This window comes from Helicoverpa zea, chromosome 25 (assembly GCF_022581195.2).
Source record: "Helicoverpa zea isolate HzStark_Cry1AcR chromosome 25, ilHelZeax1.1, whole genome shotgun sequence".
Taxonomy (NCBI): Eukaryota; Metazoa; Arthropoda; class Insecta; order Lepidoptera; family Noctuidae; genus Helicoverpa; species Helicoverpa zea.
Genome location: NC_061476.1, coordinates 6,219,628 through 6,240,675, shown reverse-complemented (window position 1 = coordinate 6,240,675; position 21,048 = coordinate 6,219,628). Strand labels below are relative to the sequence as shown.

Below are 21,048 nucleotides of genomic sequence, written 5' to 3'. Positions count from 1 at the left end.
TCCAGAAAATGACTACCAATCGATGTGTAAAAATAAATTTATAATGTAAATAAATAAGTTTCACCTACAATTTTTATTGTCCGGCTTTATTCGGAGTTGCTCGTTTTATTCCTCACTTCCTCCACCGTGGCGTGAATACGCTAACCAAACATTACCAAACACATTTACACTAGCTCCATACTTAATTTGAACTTTATTGTTTCCTAATTCAAGTCTGCATCTATTTTAGGGACCGCACAGATTAAAGTTGTAGACAGGCGTCAAGTCATTAAGTAGTCGTCGGCGATGAGCAATAAAAATTAGAAAACATAAATAAAGTTTTACTGTGAATGAACATAGTACCGAAATACGCGTCTAAAATAATGTTGGACTATATTTGTGTTGCATGGTTGAGCTTATTGAAATGCTGTGTGCAAATGTAGCGAATGTCGATGCAAAAGTGACACAAGCAACGGTTCTACATCATGTACCTAAAGTACTTGCTTTAGTAGAACCTACATAATTTGCATAAGCATAACTTAGGACATCTGCAGACCAAGGACCTAAAATAAAAAACGAACCCAGTAGAAATCGTTAATGTTTAGCAGCTGAAAAAGAGTATGTACATGTTTCTATTTAGAATAGTTATTAGCTAAACGCAGTTTTAAATATAGACTTTAGTACGAATGAAACTGATAATATGCAGGTATAAAATCGTGTTTATGAAGCCAATGTCAATTAGAAGGGCCATAACGACAAACTTAAAAGGATACATTAAAATAATTATGAGAACGTGGTGATGATGATGATGATAGAAGACAAATTATAAAAATCGTAGAAAAGAATCGTTGTTTCAGAAGCTCTGCAATAATTTAATGATGATGTTAAAGGAGTGACAGTTATATGACTCATAGGATGCCATATAATCCAAAAGGAATAACTAAACGGTCATAGCATCATCCTTTTTTGTTAGTCCGTCTGTCACAAAAGTCACGGTCGATTTAATCGAAGTGCATACCTCCTGAATGAAATTTTGTATACTCACAAGGAATACTGATTTCCTTATTTAGCTTCAAAAATGCATCGATAAAAACTTGCACAGAAAAACTTGTGAACGATTTGTTTAATTCTGATTTGTTGTTTTTTGCAGTCCATTTGCGATACTTATTTGTAGAATTTTTATTAGCTTCATTCTTGATGGATTACGTTATTATTTCATCAAGTTTGTTATATTCTGTCTCATCATCCTTGTCATCTGTATAATTACTCTCATCATCAATACATGCATTATTAGCTTCTTTTACTTTAATAATAAATATATTATATAGTTTTAAAATAAAAACTGATTTTACTGTATCTTAGATGTTGGGTTTATTGGATACTATTGCTTCCTAGATCATTTCCAACTCCAATATTAAAGTCATAGGCTGTTAAATTAAGTAATAATCTTTGTATTTAAATAACATTTACAATACAATACAGGGTATATGAATAATATAAATTATAAACATTCATACGTGCCTATTCACTAGCAGAAGAGGAATCATTGTTTTCCACTGGGAGACAAGATATCTGTCATGTAAAATATTTTATGCTTACAGTCAAGGGAAGCAGGAATTGTCATAATATTTTGATGTGTAATTTCTGAATTGCTATATTGCATATTTTTCATTTATGTTATTCTTTGTGGCTGATACTATATGCAACTCTATCTCAATCAATGCAAGACTTACGATACCTGCTTCCATATCTTCATCCGCGCCTATCTCCTATTTATTCATGAAACATAGCTTATCTATAACTACTCTACAATCCATTTTTTCATTCTCACTTTAAGCTAGAAACATGGTATCTTCTACCATAGCATCGACACCTATCTACTATGTAATTCTAAAGTATAGCATATCTATAACTGCTAAATAATCGATATTTTCATTTACAATATTCCTTATTGATGTAACTCTAGCAGCCTCAACCTCTCTTAAAGCTGAAACATCGATAGCCATATCTTCATCCAGAAGTATCTCCTATCTATTCTTACCTATTTTTTATTTATATTATTCCTTATTGAAGCAACTTCAGCAGTCTCTGTCTCAATTGAAGCTAGACCTACGATATCTTCATCTATACCTATCTATTCCTAAAGCATAGCCTTTCTATAACAGCTAAACAATCCCTATTAGCCGGACGTGCACGTACGGAGTGAGTTGACACCGCTCCGAAGGGCCTTATACGATCGGCATGGCGTTGAAACTCATTATAATTTATAGTCTGTCCCTTCGTCGTATACCGCGAATGTTAAGTCAAGTGATAAAAGGATTTGCCGCGCCTTTTGACGTAACTGTGACGTTTTAGTCATTTTGACGTTTGAGCAGTATGATGTTGAAGAGTGGAGGAATGGTTGAATTTGGGACAGGTAGTTCCTGGTAGATGTGTAAGGAAAGTTAAGTCGGTCAAGTTATAAAGTAGTATGCAAATGTAGTTTAATAAGTTTATAACACTGGGCATTTAAAGTCTATGAATCATTCACTGGGCATAAGCACTGCTATATTCATTATTTTTCAAATGACTCGGATACATACATCACTCAATCGTGAAATAGTATAATCGTTTATTAACACTTTTCAAGTCGGAATAAAAGTGTTTAGTTATTAGAGCTATAAATACATAGGTACAAATACTTGGTTATTTGTATGTTCTAAAACGCCTCGCAAATTCATAAAACTTCTCTATTGACACAAAAATTACTGTACGTTCTAAGCTATCAAAATCACCAAAACAACAAGCAGACAGACAGACAAATAAATTCACGCCGATAAAAATAAGCATCGTACCTTATAATTTACAATGATCCAGTAGTTACATGTCATGGGGTTTATAGCCATAATAAATGACCTGATATTAACAGTCCACGTTTATCCCTTAATAGAAAATATGTGAGTCAGCAATAAAATCTACAAGCTGATCTAGTATCCCTACTAATATTATAAATGCGAAAGTAACTCTGTCTGTCTGTCTGTTTGTTACGCTTTCATTCACGTCTAAACCACAGAACTGATTTTAATAAAATTTGGTACAGAGATAGAGTTGACCTTAAGAAAGAACATAGGATAGTTCTTATCCCGGATTTTTGAAGAATTCTCTTGGAAACGCGATATAACCGAACTCTACGCGGGCGAAGCTGCGTGTGGAAGCTAGTAGAAAATATGTGAGTCAGCTATAAAACCTACAAGCTGATCTAGAATCTAGACTATAAACTTGTACTACAAGAGAAATGAATTAAGATATCTATTTGTGTTGGTGTAAAGTAATTTTGCTACTATTTATGATAGACTCGATAGATTTAATTGGTCTGCTGTTAGATTGTTATCGACGAATTTCGTTTTATTTTTATAGGATGTTATAGTTAGGTATCTTTCAGTCAATATGTGTGTGAAACTTTATTTGATACACATAATTAAAAGCTAGCTTCTCTCACTCAAATATTAAACCTCTCTCGGTAAATGGGCCAACTATTTTTTCAAATTAGATCAGTAGTTCCAGAGCGCGTTCGAGCAAACAAACAAATTCTTCAGTTGTATACAGATTACAAATTCACATACCGTATGAAAACCTTCAACAAAACTTAGTATAATGAAGTATCAAAGCGACAAACACACCAGACAATACGTAAATCAATCAACAGTTTTTACGACTCTACAAATCGCGAGTGTGCAGACCATGGAGGAAGGAACGATAGTGGAGATGTAATAGGGCAGGTAGGTCAGGCGCCTTCTTGTAGGTCAAGTACTAGGTGATCAGTTACTAGGACTGATGAGGCGTTCGGACTCCTTGTCAAATTAAAACTAATCTGTGAAAGATTGGCCCTGATTGATTGGTGATTTTATTTTGAAACTAATGGGCGGGTTCTATAGAAGGCATGTAAGGGATGAGCTAGTAATGTTCCTCCGAATACCCGCATTTTGACGTGCTACTTAGGATATTTTGATACTTGTTTCGGATGGCACGATAAACTGTAGGTCACGGCTGTCATTTTAACATCTTTGGGAGTCGTTACGGGTAGTCAGACAACCAGTCTTACTTAGGTCTATTGGGTTACCAGGGTAACTGGGTCCAGGAGGTCAAATTGGCAGTCGCTCCTTATAAAACACTGGTGCTCAGCTGCATCATCACACTGGATACCGACCCCAACATACTTAGAAAAGCAGATGATGTCTTTCGGTTTTGCGTTATGACATCTCTGCTCATTTAGTTCTCCATGTTACAGTCGGACTAAACGCTCTCTAATAAGACGATTCGCGTTCAAAACACATTCAATCGAGCTGAGGCCATATCAAATGATGTGTGTACCTATTGTCTCAGGACTTATAGGCTATGTCGGCGCAATAAGTTCGTGAGCTGAGGCCCTAATGGCTGCGATCACAGAGTTTGGAGTGGCTTGGCTCTCGTATTTGGCTCTGTTATTTGTTGCTGAATATTAATTAATAGTTTTATTAGTTTATGTTTAGTGAAAATCAAGGTCTTTGTTACGTGTGTGTGTGTGTGCGTGTGTGTTGTTGATGATTGTTTTCTTGTACTTGTTGATTGATGGGTATTGTAAGTAGGTTTTTTTTACTTATTTTTCAGTAGTTACCCTAGGACCTACTTACACCATTTTTAATATTGGTAGAACTGAAAAATATTTATGAAATTGGATTGATCTATAGTAAGTTTTCAAATGTTTTTGAAGTTAAGTTACGAGAAAGTTAACAATATTAAATGAAGAGCAAACACACTTAACTAAAAATAATTTTGTCGCACCTACTTAAAAAAAAATCCAACGTAAAAATATACAAAATCCAGCGAAAAAGAAATACAAATTCCTACCCAACCTTGAATCTTTAAAACATGTCAAATACATACTTGCGAACAACGCAGTATTAACATTGATATATTATGTACTGTATGCATTTTTATTTTATTGCATGCATATACTGACTATCATGCTAATATCATGCATGATACTCTAATGACATCAGCCACAGCATAAGAATAAATAAATCCATTGTTTTCTTTATAAAGATTTTTTGATTCATTGCTTTAATAGATAAGGGTTTGTGTACACTATGTTGTTGTATTAAAAGTAGTTGGCAGTGTTATACTACGTAATATGTATGCTAATATAATTTAATAATTTATAGCTTTAGAACATGCCTGGAAAATACCTACTAAAAGTCGTTCTTGGTAAAAACGTTATTGGTTAAAGGAAAAGGTACTATTAAGTCTGTAACAAAAACGTGCGAAGTAAGCTTTTATCCGTTTTGTTAGAACAGAAAACAACCTTAGTTCCCGAAACCGTGGTAATATGAAGTGCCTATTTCTGGTAAAGTAATTCTTTAAGCAATACGTGATAATTAAAATTCACAAAACTTCATTAACCAGCAATGACAGCCGTGTAGTTAGTTATTTTGTTTTTTTCTTTAATTAAACGATATCACGCATTATTACGATTCACTGCCAGATACGATCAAATTTACACTAATTACTAAAGCAACTGTATAATTAAATCGACGTAATTTTACTTTAACACGAACAAAAACTAAAGTGAATCATCAACTTAAAAGTAATTAAACATTGTCAACAATTCATATTAGTGTACAAACTGCAAACTTTTAGTTGGCCGATAGTTTGTTTGGACTCATAAAAGTCATAAATCAGTGTGAAGATGAATGGTAGTACGCACATTATAATGATCAGGTATTTAAGCGGTGTCAGAACGACTGAACACTTCGACTTGAAACAAGATTTTCTAAAAAAAAAATGACAATCATCGGGTCGACTGTTTAGTCTGCAGTGTTAATATATGGTTTAATTACTAATTAAAAAGTATTGTATGTCTCTATTTAGGTTCAACAATTTTTCTATCACTTCAGCCGTAACTAATAGTGCCGCCCTATTCCTAGTTCATAAATTCATCGACATCGATAAACAAGTCTAACAACTCCGATTAATTTCATGCTTTATAATTATTTAGATTCTTAATAGGTGGTTTGCGATATAATAACAGCTAATTAAGAGTTTAACATAGCATAAACATAAACCGACTAATAATCTCAATGAGTAATCTAGAACGTACAAGATCAAATAGTTTAAACTGACCCGTGTTATCTAGAAGTTAACTATGCGAAATAAAACGTAATCTACATATATTAATGTTAGAAGTCAAAGATAAAAGCAGCATTTGTCATTAAAAACAGTATATGTAGTTACGTTAATTTGTCGAAAATATTTCCTTGATTAAGAGTCTAGAATGTTAAAAATGCAGCTAAAAACACCATCGATGCAGGCCGGTTACGTTTCTGAGAAGGGCTCGGAACAATTCCGCCGCTAAAAACAATTAAATCGTAATTAAGGGCCGTATTAAGAGACGCGGCATGCGTCCGCGCATTGCCGCACTCATTTTAGGAAAAGGGTTGTGAAAGTATCGATTATTTTATCGAGTTACTTTTTTTTTATTTTTTAATAAATAATTACTTTTTTTAATGAAGATTGAATAAGCATAAAAAATATGTATTATGCAAAAATGAGTAGATTGTTGTTATAAGTACTACTGTAAAAAATAATATGTACATATGTAAAGTATACGATGGACTTGAAAGTTAAACAACACAAGGATTTGTTATTAATAATTGCGTAGGCGTCACGACCAACACTTTCTCTTGCCAATTTTAATTTATCGCGAAAGTTACGATTGATATAAAACTTCGAAATCACTTGACACTTTACAAAGCGCAAAATAAGAACAAAATCCACCATTAATCCGGCGTATTCGAAATTCAAAATTCACGATTCGATTTTTGAATGGCCGATAAAAGTCGACACTCGAAACGCCCGCCAATTTTGCATGCATAAACATCGTAAATCTCATTGAATGAAAATGAGTATCGATATATCGATATCGGGTTTTACGATCGATTCATTACTCGAGTATAAGTCGTGGCCTTATTGAGGACAATGCTCGAGTCACGTCCCTAACAATCACATCTTCATTAATTACGGAAGGAATTTTTCCGATGGTAGCCTATGGGATAGTGCTCCAGTGATAAACTGCAGCGATTAGGCATTCATTTTAAAGAAATACACTAATAAGAATTTTGTTTTGTATTCAAAACATATTTATTTAGTCTTAGGTCTATTATTATAGAGGATTGATTATCTTATTGATTTACTAAATTAGCCAGAGTATTTACGCTTGTATCACCATCTTTTTTATTCTTTAGTTATTGAGACATCAATTTGGGTAATCAAAATCTAAAAAGGACGATAAAAAACAACCTTCACATTTTCCGCTATAACATGCACCACACCCAATTTCTTCGTAAGTGATAATGACGACTCGTAAGTCGTACGACTCTCAATTTGTCGCACGAGTTTTTGTCGCCGCGACTTGTCGAGATTCAGTCGCAATTAAGACCGTTTCCCATGTCTATGTAATTTTTAGGCTAATTAAAGTTATATAAAAGGCAAACACAGGGGTAATGAAGATTTCTTTACAATATAATTATTATATCAAAACTTGGCTGTACCGGTTTTTTGGGGGAGTGATAAGATGACAGATTTGGACATAACAACATTTCTCGTCATGAACGATGATACTGAAAAGGCAAAAAGATAATTAAAAGTCTTACTAATTTCTGTTATTAAAAGGTGTAAAACGTTTCCGATCAAAGCTCCTAGCACGATGACCTTTTCAAGGATGATGCTTTAGATATAAAAGCAAAACTAGATCTAGACTATCCGCAAAATAATTTTTGAAGTCTAGCAGGTACATTTACAGACAAATAAACTCACAAATCAGACCACAAACCTCTTGACGATGTCAAACGAGACTTCAATTGCAAAAACAATGTAGGTCGAGACAGCGATGCATGAAATATTGTCGAGATAGATCTGAGGACAGCCGGACTTGTGTCAGATGCATCTACAATTTATTTCTCAAGATACCGTTGATAGGTGATTACGATCTCAAAGAGGGTACGGGTAATATTGAAAGGAGAACAGAAAGATAAAATAAAAATATAATTTATGTAGATGGAGATTTTCTATGTGTGGAAGTTTTAAGAAATATAAATAATGCTACTAACGAAATAATGGATACTAATGTTAGAGAAAATGTGTTTTGTACAGAACGTGAAGTTCTAGTAAAACTTGTGGATAATATGACTGAATTGGTTGAAGTTGCAAGTTAGTATGTTAGTGAATATAATAGCACTCACGACTATAACAATTCACGTTTGGTGTGAGAACTGTTAAAAGATAGTAAATGATCTTAAACGAGAAGAAAAACATGCAGTTTGAAAAATATTCTTTAACATTATAAGAACTTTACTAATATCCTTATTTATGTAGTTGCAAGGGTAATTACAAAATCTTTGTAGAAGAATATTAAAGTTTCCACATTACTAGTGAACTAATGAAAAGGAACGCAAAGTCTTCTATGATAGGAATTAATGTATGTTTACGTGTCAATCGTGCTATTCGCCATGCAAATTATAAACGTCGTTAACATCAAACTATGTAAGGTCTGTAATGAGCCAGGATTGTTGAGGCACAACGGTTACTAGTGGCATTAGTTAAGTAACAAGCAAAGCTTCATTGAGTAACATGTTTTTCTCATTTAGCATTAAAGCTTGTGCAGCTCTTTTATTGCCGAATACTGAAACGCCACTTAATTTTAAGGACAGTTCAAACATCATTCTAACTCTGCTACTTCTTCTTTCTCCTGCCCTGTTCCCAAATATTACTTGGGGTCGGCGCAATATGTCATTTTCTTCCATTTTCCCCTGTCACTCGTCATACTGACACTCACTCCCTTCCTATTCATATCATCTTTCAGGCAATCCATCCATCTTTTCTTAGGTCTTCCTCTTCCTCTCCATCCATCTACATTCATACTTAGCACACACTTTGTTGCATGCGTATCATCCCTCCTCATTACATGTCCATACCACGACAATCTTCTACTTCTCATCTTTTCTGTAACTGGCGCTACTTTCAGACTTCCTCTAATGTAATCATTCCTCACTTTATCCATTCTTGTAACACCACACATCCATCTCAGCATTCTCATTTCTGTTACATGCACTCTCTTCTCGTCCGTCTTTTTCAATGCCCAACACTCCGATCCATACAGGACGACAGGTCTAATGACGGATTTGTAAATTTTGCCCTTCAGTTTGAGGGGCATCCGCGGGTCACAAATAGCGCTAGTTACCTGTCGCCACTTCATCCATCCAGTATTGATCCGATGCGTAACGTCCCTGTTCACCTCACCGTCACTTTGGACGAGTGAACCAAGGTACCGGAAGTCGGAGCAAACTGGTAGGGGCATGCCGGCTAGGGTTATGGTCATGGGTCCCGAAATACCGCCAAAATCACAATGAAGGTATTCGGTTTTACTCCTGCTCACCTTTAAACCCACTGTCTCCAGTCTCAGCCGCCATGCCTCCAGTCTACTCTGGACCTCTGGCCCACTCTCCCCCACCAGAACAATGTCATCGGCGAAAAGCATACACCAGGGTGCCTCCTCCCGTATATCTGCCGTAAGCGCGTCCATTACAAGCAGGAAGAGATACGGGCTGAGGGCCGACCCCTGATGTAAGCCAACACCTACACTGAAGCTGGTGGTAGTGCCCGCTGCGGACCGGACTTCTAACTCTGCTACATTCAGTTTAATTTCTGCGACAGAAATACTTTTAAGTAGAACTTACAAGTTAAGTATTGTTTGACTATTTCCTGGATAGATGACTAATCTACATTACTAAGAAGAAATAAATATTTAAGCGCAAATAGATTTACACTAAAATAAAGGCGCCAAAATTAACAACCGAAGCACTGTTATGAAAATGATTTTATGCCTTCCGCAGCCCACGAATGAACAGACGCTAAATTAACAGAAGCGCAATAAACACATAGACTAGCTAATGAGTGCCAAACTAACGCCAACAATGATACAATATTGCAATAAAATAGTCTAAACACGTACATTAGTTACAAACAACTTAATACAAACCGGGTAATTCGTCTCGCTCGCTCGTAAAATGAAGACATAATAGAGGCAATTGAAGTAACAACACACAGGCACGCAATCTTAACACGATCCCATTTACACTTTTTGTTTAACCGTACAAAACATTCTAATTTAGCAATTCCAATGCAGCTACCGAATTTAAAGGCGGAAATATAATTAACAGTAATTATCTCTTTGTTTCAGAAGCAGAAATTGGCTGTATGGAGGAACAGTTGAAAAGAACACGACATTTCGTAATCAACGATGCGCAAGATTATAATTTATAAGTACAAAATGACGTTGGTGAAGATACACGGGATCAGGTTGGAACTGACCTGACAGAAGATTTTGTAAACGGTGATAGAAGTAATCTAGTGGTTGTGATTGGACTTTCAAAGAGTGATGAAGTGTTGACTGTTAGTGGTGAAGGACTATGATGTCGCAGTGCTAGGACTGTAAATAATGCCTGATCGGGAGTCGGTGGGAGGTCCTGGGAGTGCAGGCAGTGGTTTCCTACCACTACAGTTCCCCTCGGCGTTTGCCGCATTCCATGCTTCGACCCCGCCCGGCACCCCTACTTCAGCCATGCATCACGCTACACATTATCATCATCATGCCCAGTAAGTAGTTTATCTTTCGTTTTTATTCATCTGCCTAGCCATTGCCCAACTTTTTTTTAACCAGCTTCCAGTCTAACTAGATGCAGCACAGGATCACTTTTTATATGAACCCTATTTCTTACCTACTTCTTACCTCAGTAGACACTGAAGACATAAAATTGAGGTAATTATTAATAACAACTGTCAGCTTCATCAAAAAATTCTTAAAATAGCATAATCAAATCTTAATGTTAAATCAATTTAATAAATGCACATTAATTAATACTCAGTCCACTAAATTAACTGCAGTAATAAAGATATTATTGATGATGATTCGTTTACGAAGATAGACAACGCCATGTTTTATTAATGTGACTTGGTGTTTATCCTTACAGCTTACAACTGGAGCATTAGTCAATTCATCTTTATTACCTTTGCAAATATTTAGTATTGAGTATCGTCATTTGCCAAGCACACTTAGTTCTATCATCGGTTTAGTACCTCGCTTATCATAATCTAGCCTCTGAACGGCGGAGCGCTTTGCTATCGACGAATCTATCTACATATGTAATTTTATTATGATTCGCTTGCGAGGCAAGTGTCCTTTAATATTACGATCGCTTCACGTTACCCGCTCGCTCCTAAACGTCAACCACGTTTATTGGCCAACCTCATAAAATAGAGTGGTTCATTAAACATTTTACATGCTGCGAAACCCTTTTTATTACATAATTGCGTGTGTTACCTTTTTAACTTAACTGTAATTCAAAACATCGACTTTGTTGTACTCATTTTCAATTAAAACTGTAACTGCATTATCAGTAATAAAATTCATATTTGTTTCTTATGCACCTTTATGCATATGCCGTTCCATTAGTAATATTGCCTTTATTCCCACTTCACTAACTTTTTTACGTCCTGCGAGGGAATTTATATCAGGAGCAGGTAGAGAACTTTTAGATTAGATTAGAGCCGGCGTATTAACTGTGGTTTACGGCCGGCCGACCATAAAATCCCTTCCAGGTGAGACAACGTGTTACTTAATGATAATTTATTGCAAAACAACGGACACCGTGAGCCGGTCAGATTTGACGACAACATTAATCTTCGGTAACTGGGCGATATAAAAATGGCGTCGTAAACACCAAAAAAGGGTCGGATCGACACCTGAACCGAAGCGGCGAGTGATGAACAGGAAGTCGTCAAAGGAATTGAGACATTTACAATGTTAGGACGGACTTCAATAAAAGCAGGACGGTGCGTTTCAACAAATGAGTTACTCGCTGTGCTCAAAGGGTGCGTGATGTATGGCGGCGGCCGCTCGAGCCGCCCGACTGAAATGATTAATGCCTCAGTACCCAGCCTCAAGGCACGCCTCGGCTTTACCCTCACACTGCGCCAAGAGAATTTAAAATGTTAATTTACTAAGCACTTGAACACAGAATCACCTGATGTATGTGAATGCACTAGGCCTTTACCTCAATGGCAATATTTTATGCTCTCTACTTGAGAGTTTGAGTATCAATAAGAGTTGATAGCTGGAAATCGAAGCCAAGTGTTGGCTGCGTATTGAAGACGATCCTTAAATCTTCACACGAGAAAACACTTTGCGATGAAGCCGGTCTCAATATTTAAAGGCTCGATGCACGAGCAATAAACTCGTTATTTCCTACGTCTTATTTATATCGGTTGTGCAACTCGTTATGGTGAATGTAAAATCGCGTATGAAATTGGTTGTATAAAGACGTCCGCTTTCTCGGAAGTCCAGTAATCCTTTATCCACGGTCCACGGCGAAGGATTTCGTCGCCGGATGGGTGTACCCATTAACGACCGTTTCTTGGTGCCTCATTTAACCCGTTGCTGCGATAATTGCCACCACGTGTTTATTTCCAAGCGTTCTAATTATAGCACGCACAATGGGTTGGACACGATCGGTTATTTTGGCTCCGTTCGCTCCGTCAAAGTCAATTTTGTCCAGCCACAAAGGAGGTGTTGCGAGTCGTCTGTCGTTTGATTCATTAAGTACAACTCTTTGAACTGATGTATAGGTATCGCGCGACTTCGCCTATTAATTCCGATTCAACCTTTTTAGCTCCGGCTTGGTGCGCGCTGCGTGTCGTATTAGTTTGTCGTTTTGCATCATTGGAGTTGTTGCCACCATTCCCACCTGCTGTTCTTTTTGTTGTTACATTTATCTTGTGGCCATTCACTGCTTCGGAGTTCGTATCTAATTATACTTCGGGGACGTTATTTATCGTTGGGTTATCTAATCTTTATTTGCTATGTATTATACAATGTTGTTAGTACATAATACTCCTCGAGAATAATAGCGTCTCCTGTGAATAGGGAGATTCCGTTAACGTCCACTTGCGTCGAAATTGTGTTGGTAACTTGGGTTGCACATGTGTCGCCACAAAAGCTCAGGGCCACAATAAAAGCGCCATTCAGCCGCCCGCATCCCACTCCGTCCTCATTGTGAACGTCCTGGCTTCACAAATCATCAAAGAAAAAACCATTATTATTGACGTAGAGACAAAAGGCGTTATCGAGTCGTGATTGGGCGTCGTGTGTGGTTCACTATTGTTTCTGCTTGTAACTCGAAATCCTCCGCCAATTAGGTGCAATAACTCTATCATTTATATCATCATTTAGGTATAAAAAGTGTAAGTTTTATTCTGACATACGATATTTATTTTAACGTTCCGAGATTTAGTGTCATCGATAGCTTTTTTCTGAGATGTAAACATAGACATTGGTGTTCTCAATCTGATATGTTTAGAGTCACCAAACATTTTGTCATCAGCTGTTTTGATCCTTGTCTCAAGTATGGTATGTGAAAAGGACAGGCAGTGTTTGCGCTGGACTTACATTCTGCTGTTACAGTTTTTGTAAAGTTAATATTTGGACTAATGGAAAATTACTGATGTCATGAATATAAAGAAGACTGACAATTTAAACACAAGTCCAGTCAAAAGATACCAAACAAAATGAAGCTGTGTAAGTTCAAAATAAAATATCTGCTTGTAAACTTGAAATTGAGACCTAGACCAATATATTCCCACAGACAAACAACTATTGTTTTTAAATGTACAAACTAACAAAAGTCAATATTACTATTGACATTAAAAGATTTATACTAATAAATTTTTCGCTGAGCTACTGAAGTTATGAGACTTAAAATTAATAATAAACAAAAGAAACTAATTACTGATGTTTCTGAACAAAAAGTAAGTAAATGAAAAAGAGATTTATCTCGACGTTCTTGTAACGAATGCTGGACCATAAAAGACGGAGCCTTTGTTACCCTCCTGCGAATAAGTGGAGTTTTAAACGATCGTTATGAATATTTGTGGTCTTAAAGCCAGTACAGTATAGCTGTTAGAATCTTTAAAATATCTTCACTCATGTTATGACACCATTGTCAATGTCAGTGTCTATTGTTACAAACTTTGAGACTAACATAAAAGTGAAACACATGAATGAACTTGTCCATAACATGACTCATGTTACTGATGCTGCGGATCTCGGATCTCAAAATCGATCTAACGGAAGCGAAAAAAATAGCATCTATACCCAAATAACTTGCTAAAAGCCTTCCGTCTAACACCATTATTTTGGACCAGAACCTTTTTTTGTCGTATAAGTCTCGTCCCCAAATTGACCAAAATGGTCTCCGATCGGTCAATCACTATAAAGTAGTTCCGGTCATAAATTGTCCCTCTACATCCCGTTTGACTGTCGTTATTGTCCTGACCACGCCCCGGGTATAAATAGTCTAGCAGTGGAATTATCCTGGGAATAGGACTGTTCCGGAAGGTTTAATAGCTTTTGAAACCAGATGTAACTACTCTTCGTTTAATACGCGGAGTTTATTCGCAAAATTGTTCAACTTTCTTAGAGTTCTTCCGGGATCAAAGAATGTCTGTTTTAAACTGTCTGAGTTCATGATTGGAATCATTTGTTTCATCATGACGTCAGCTATCGTCTCTAAAATATTTGTTTTGTGAAAATCTCCTATTACATTTTATGGGATTTTCTCTGTTTGCATCAACATTTGTGTTCACGTAATGTCATCATTACTCAACAGTTTTTATAGTCGTGTTAACATTGTTGACTTCTGTAGTCCATCTAATTTATTGTTTTACAACAGGTCTTTAAACTCCCATAGCATCATTTTGTTCTCCCATTCAAGAATCTCCAACAAAGTTCAGTTTATTCAAATGCCAAACGAATTCGGGTTAATCACTTATAACTCATCACTAGTGTAGTCATGTGACCTCCCACTTCGGTCTAAAAATACCCTCTGCTAATAACTATACTCTTATTGTAGGCAAATTTTGTTTGTCACACTTCGTAATACGTGCCACCGTATGAATATTACATTACTGTTTAATAAACTATGCGTTATCCTGTTTAAAAATGGTTAAATAATTAATTATGTAAGCAAGTTCCGTGGGTGGGGACTGGGAGAATGAGTTGTGGACTGTCTCTATACATTCATTCATATCAAAATATATTGATGTAGCATTTATAAGTGGCGTCACTTAAAAAAATAACCTCACCAAAAAATTGGAAGTTTATAAGAAATCAGTTCAAGCTTAGCGAAATTGGGCGTCAATGGAAACTTATTTTTTAAATCTCCAATAATCGCCATCTGGGCTATAAAAACGTTAATAACGAAGGAGAAGAAAAAGAGTGGGGTCATGCAACGTCGCGTGTGTACAGTAGCCGAACACAATCGTGCGCAGACGCAGCTCAGCTCATTAAAATCTTAAGGTGCGCGCGCAGACGTGTATAGGGACAGATATGGAAATGTAAGGGATTCTGGGTGGGTAAACTGGGTATAGTTAGAAGATGATGGGTAAATTGGGGATTTAACAACTTTATGATTGGCTGACGCTAAGTGTCGTTGAAAACATTATAGGTACTTTTTGTAATAGTGTCATTTGGCATTGGTATTGGTTGGAAATGTCTAAATATTGTCTTGAGAATTCCATTACCGGCAAAATTGTTGCTTAAAATGCCTTTAGTTAGGAGTACGTCCAGACCATAGACACAAGAAAAAACTAACAACATTTACTTCTACAAACTGAGTTCAAAAAAATAAACTACCATAAATCACACGACCAATAACTATAGAAACAGTACACAAACCAATAAACGTTCATTTTGCGTTTAATACGTTGTTTTGTTATTTCATTAAGCTGAGGTTTTTAATGCGTCACGGGTTCTGAACTTGCACAATCGCGCGTAAATCGGTCGCATGGTTAGGGGTTCGATTTTGCTTCGTAATAGCACCTTGGAGGACCTAAGGCACAGTGTGGGTCCTTAAATAGTTTGATACCAATTTGGGGTGGTTTACAATGGGAGTAGGACTAATATATAACTGTTTAGGAACACTTTCAGTGTTTAGGGACTATTGTTTTCTTGATAAAATGTAGCCCTTGTCCTCCTATCAATGTCCATTTTTAGGGTTACGTACCCAAAGGGTAAAACGGGACCCTATTGTTTTCGCTCCTCTGTCCGTCCGTCTGTAACCAGGCTGTATCTCATGAACCGTGATAGTTAGAGAGTTGAAATTTTCACAAATTATGTATTTCTGTTGCCGCTATAACAACAAAAACTGAAAACTTGAATAAAATAAATATTTTGGGGGGCTCCCATACAACAAACGAGATTTTTTGGTGGTACGGAACCCTTTGTGCGCGAGTTCGACTCGCACTTAGCCGGTTTTTTTATTCCTATATAATTTGAAAAATATATTTTTTCGATTACAATTAACTTTTTAAGTTTAAAAGTATTAATTGCCAGCTACATAATCAAAGAAGTCCCAACCCTTTCTCGCGTCCTATTCTTTAAGTTCTTAAGCCATAGCTAAGTCAGCTGTCATCGCGACAGTAAGTAGAGCTTTAAAAGCTTGTCACTTGTCCCTTCCTGATATTTACGACTGCTAGAGCGGATAAATCTCATTCAAATAGTTTAGAAAATACCTCTTTTTGCTATATTTAAGAAAAACCATTTGGTGTCTATTGTTAGACGTGGTAAATAATTTTAATTCATATATTATTAGCCAGTTCCCGTGATTTCATGTCCCGAAGCAAATATTCCAAATATTATAATCCTTTCTCGAATTTCAATTAAAATCTGTTCCCACTTTTAATATCAGAAGCATTTACCCCTTCTTACTTAAGCCGTTTAGTATACAAAAACAGTAATTAATATAGTATTTACGTTAGAGAAATATTCTAAAAATGTATTTACAAATGCGTAGTGAAATACAATACTATATGAAAGCGAGTTCGTTCGGAAACGTGGCACCTGTGATTGTGTTTACTGAAATAACAATGCACTATGAAATGCTATGGTTTGAGGCATAAGCGCAAGCGGGGCGAGTTTTGTGTTTTGTGGTTTTAAAACCACCAAACACAAAACTTGGTTGGTGGGACAGTAAAAAATTGTATAGGTAATAATTTCACACTTGTAAAGTTTTCTTTTTTTAACGGAACTTATTATAAGCAAGTTTATTAATAGTTTTGTACTTAATCTTCGGAACTGAAAAAAATACGACAACGCTTATCTCTTTAATTTGTAAGTGAAGTACAGTTGACATGGGTAAATGAGTGTGCGGAACTCAAATCCTACTAATATTATAAATGCGAAAGTTTGTATGTATGGATGTTTGTTACTCTTTCACGCAAAAACTACTGAATGGATTTTAATGAAACTTTACAATAATATAGCTTATACATCAGAATAACACATAGGCTACAATTTGTAAACATATTGTTCGAAATACTAAACCTGCGCAGACGAAGTCGCGGGCACCAGCTAGTATTTCAATACATTATTGATTATGGCATCCACTGGTCTTACTTGAATCCAATGACAACACCTAAAATGGTGCTCCCATTTTTTCACGTAGGAAGACCAATTGGTCAAAAATAAATTATTGGTAGCTGCAAATTTTGCCTTTATCCATAAATAGAGCTACAAAATCATTTCATTTAAACGCGTTTGGGAGCTACAAATGTCAAAAAGGTCAATAAAAATAAAATTCGTTGATTACGATGGCTCTTTGCTTCGACGACAGTCATGTCTATATTTTTTATCGCGAAAATAAAAACAAAATGGAAACGAACAGTTATTATTATTTTGGGTAACATAATAAAAATGTTATGCCTTACTTTTTGTGTTGTAATTTTGGAGCGAAAGCGAGAAATGTTTTGATGATTTTTCTGCTAAAGAATGAAGTTTTTTATGTAATTGCACTTTGTTTTATCAGAATACTATTGACCTCATATAAAAGTAGGAATCTTAACTACCAGTCAGTACAAAGAGTCAATTTATTTAATGAGCTGGTAGTCCGTGAGTTATGAACAAAAAAAAAACAATAACAAATGCGCTGCCTGTAAAATTGCATTTGATGTTAATACCATACCACATAGGAACATACTTAAATCGCACTACATAACACACTATAGGTGTGTCAAAAATAAAATAATTTATTTTATGGCTATTCTTGTAACTTGAACCAAACCCTCACAACATATTTCCGACACCGTCCGTTCTTGAATTGGGAGTGAATTTCGATAAAACATTATCATAAAATTCCGTTTTACAATTTCATTACGACATTGCAAGTGGTACAATATTAAACTTTATAATATAACTGTCAAAGGGCTTTGGATTTAATTTATTATTAAATGCTTTATTTAATAGCTAATGTTGCTTATTTGTTATCTATTGTAAACTGAAATCAAATTGATTTTAGTGGTATAATGATGGAGCTACATAATTTGCAAAGCTTGTGGACTATAGCATGTCTTGCGCTGCTGGCTGATCTCCTTAGTGAGAAGTGGCCGACAATCGGCTAGGACCCTATCGCCTATACATATAGTACAAAATTTACTAATTTAATTTATACCTACATCAGTTTAATATAACTAGACTGTAAAAAGTGAACAATTGTGAAAGTATCCCTTCTTTACATACCAATATCACAAAACACATCATTGATGAAAACATCAAAAACCCACGTGAATAACAACAGTAAAACATAACCATTTACATACGAACAGAAATACTAACTTAGCATGTGACTTCATCTCTTAATATAGCCAGTACTTCAGAAAATGATTCAAGGGAACTACATTCAATGCTCAGTGTACCGAGTAAGGAAAGAGTGGAGATGCCATAATTATGGTAGGTCACGCGTCTTCTTCTAGGTCAACACTTACGTTAGACATGATCATATATGAGTGAACTAAGGAAGTCCTTTGAGACATCTGTCAATGATTTTTGGTATTACAAAAACTGAACGGGTCTAAATGCGTATATAAGAGTGAACGGTAACGTTCCTCGTCCTCCACACACCCGCATTTTTAGCGCTACTTTCTTTGGAGATTTTCCATAATGGCCCCTTTTTTTAGGTGGGAAATCATCCAATGACCCCTCCCGCTGTGGATTAACAGCATGAGGGAGTGTCAGACTCTTACTGACTAAAATCCACCATGTTCCTTCTGAAGCTGACTCTTTCGAAAAATTAGCAGCAGCACCGCAGCACCCTTATGACACCTTTGTAGTAATTTTCTTCTCGACGTCAAAGTAATAAGATAGCAGACATAGGTAATAAAGTGTGACAAGAAGCGATTCTAGTTGATTCTGAGGGTTTAAACACCCCGTGTTTGTTGCTCGTAGGGTCAAGACCCTTAGGCGTGTCAGATGCTCGTAAAGTCGGTATCTCAATAAAAGTACCCTAGTGCAGCAACCGACGTCTTTTACGAGTTGTTCCCGGTTCTATAACATGTATGTATGTATGTGCTGTGTGTATGTATGTGAATGTAAATAATTTTATTGATGGGAATCGGGCTGAAGCTTTTTCTTTCAATTTTTATCGTGAAAAAATAACTGAAAGTAGATATTATCCCGCCTTTATAATTGTAAGTTTCTTCAGTAAAAAATAGATATGTAACTCCCGTAAGTTCTAATTTGAGAAGTTATAAAAAATTACTTTAAGCGACTTGATGGGATTTAACATAAGCTACTTACGAAAGCAACTAACTAAAAGCAGGGTTAGATAAGTCAAATCAATTTAAAATTCGTCATACTTTTGACTGTTTTTAAATCAAACTTAAACCCAATATTACAAACAAATTCACCCCACAACCGCTCCACACTTATTCCTCAAGAATTCACATTACTGCACGTCACTATCTCTAGAAAGTAGTGCGCCTACATAAAATCTAAATTTACCGTACAGAGCCCCCTTGTTAACCGAGGTCAATGGAGGCATTGACAGCACAAGGGCGTGAGTGCATCGATATTACAATTGATGCATTTTAACTGGTGCAACAACGTTCTGGTAGTTTTGAAGTTAATTGAAGAAGTGGAAGTAGGGAATATTGGACGTGAATTTTGTGGGATGCTCGAAGATGTTAGGAAAAAAAAAAAAAAAATAACCATGTTATAAGAACAGTGAAAAATTATGGTCACTAAAATTTTTTGAAGAATTTGAGTCAATAAAACTAAACTATAAACAATTCCCTATTTAAGTAGCGGATGTAATAAACATATTATAAAAAAAACGTTAAAAGAACATATTAAATTATAATATTTAATTTACATAAAACAATGTTGTTACACTATTTATAACTCAAGAACGGCTCATCAAAGTTCTGAAAATTGGTGAGAGATAGCTTAGACGCCGTAGCCTGGTACATGAAGTAGTTCTCTCTGGTGACAGGTCAAACCCCGGACGGAAGATAGTATATAATAATGCATTATTTACTTAATTTCACCATTAACAATAAACACGGAAAAGCGAAATATTGAACGAAATACACAAGTTAACAAGATGGCGTGCCACTATCAGTGAGGTTAAGGTTTGATACCCTACCAGTATTGATTACTAAATAAATAATTAACACAGACATACTGTTCTCGTGTTAAACTTACTATACTTATTAAAGACATAGTTATTTATACTAGTAAGAGTTTGTTTGCTTGAACGTGCTAAATCTCAGGAACTATACATAGATCGATTAGAAAAATTCACACATTTTTGAACTGTCGGATTCTCTAGCTTACGTCAGTTGTTTCACCCGCTTTCTGAGAGAACCTCTACCTGTACTTGGGTAAGAAGCAGCCTATATTTTATTTTTGATATATTAGCTATGTTACTGAAAAGTTTCATCCATATACATTTAATACAAACTTTCCCACTTATAATATGACATAAAATCATTTGAAAATCATCTCCTAGCCGAGTTATCTTCTCTCCTGCTTGCCAAGAGCACTAATTAAGACAATATCTTAGAATCATTAGTCAGGGCGTAAATCCTTACTGAATATTTACAGAGTAATTTGTATCAAATAAATATTACTATGCTGTTTGATCTAAAACTTGTATGCAAATTAAAACC

General features: G+C 35.7%; 1 protein-coding gene across 3 annotated transcripts in view; it reads left to right on the top strand.

Moving 5' to 3' along the window:
- The window catches only part of LOC124642644 (zinc finger protein GLI4), a 109,279-nt gene that overhangs the window by 43,369 nt on the left and 44,862 nt on the right, over nucleotides 1–21,048 (top strand). For all 3 annotated transcript variants that reach the window (XM_047181196.1, XM_047181195.1, XM_047181197.1), the window contains one exon: nucleotides 10,232–10,647. In XM_047181196.1, coding sequence (XP_047037152.1) covers nucleotides 10,490–10,647 — 158 coding nt within the window. In that variant the 5' untranslated portion in view covers nucleotides 10,232–10,489. The remainder of the gene's footprint in view (nucleotides 1–10,231; nucleotides 10,648–21,048) is intronic.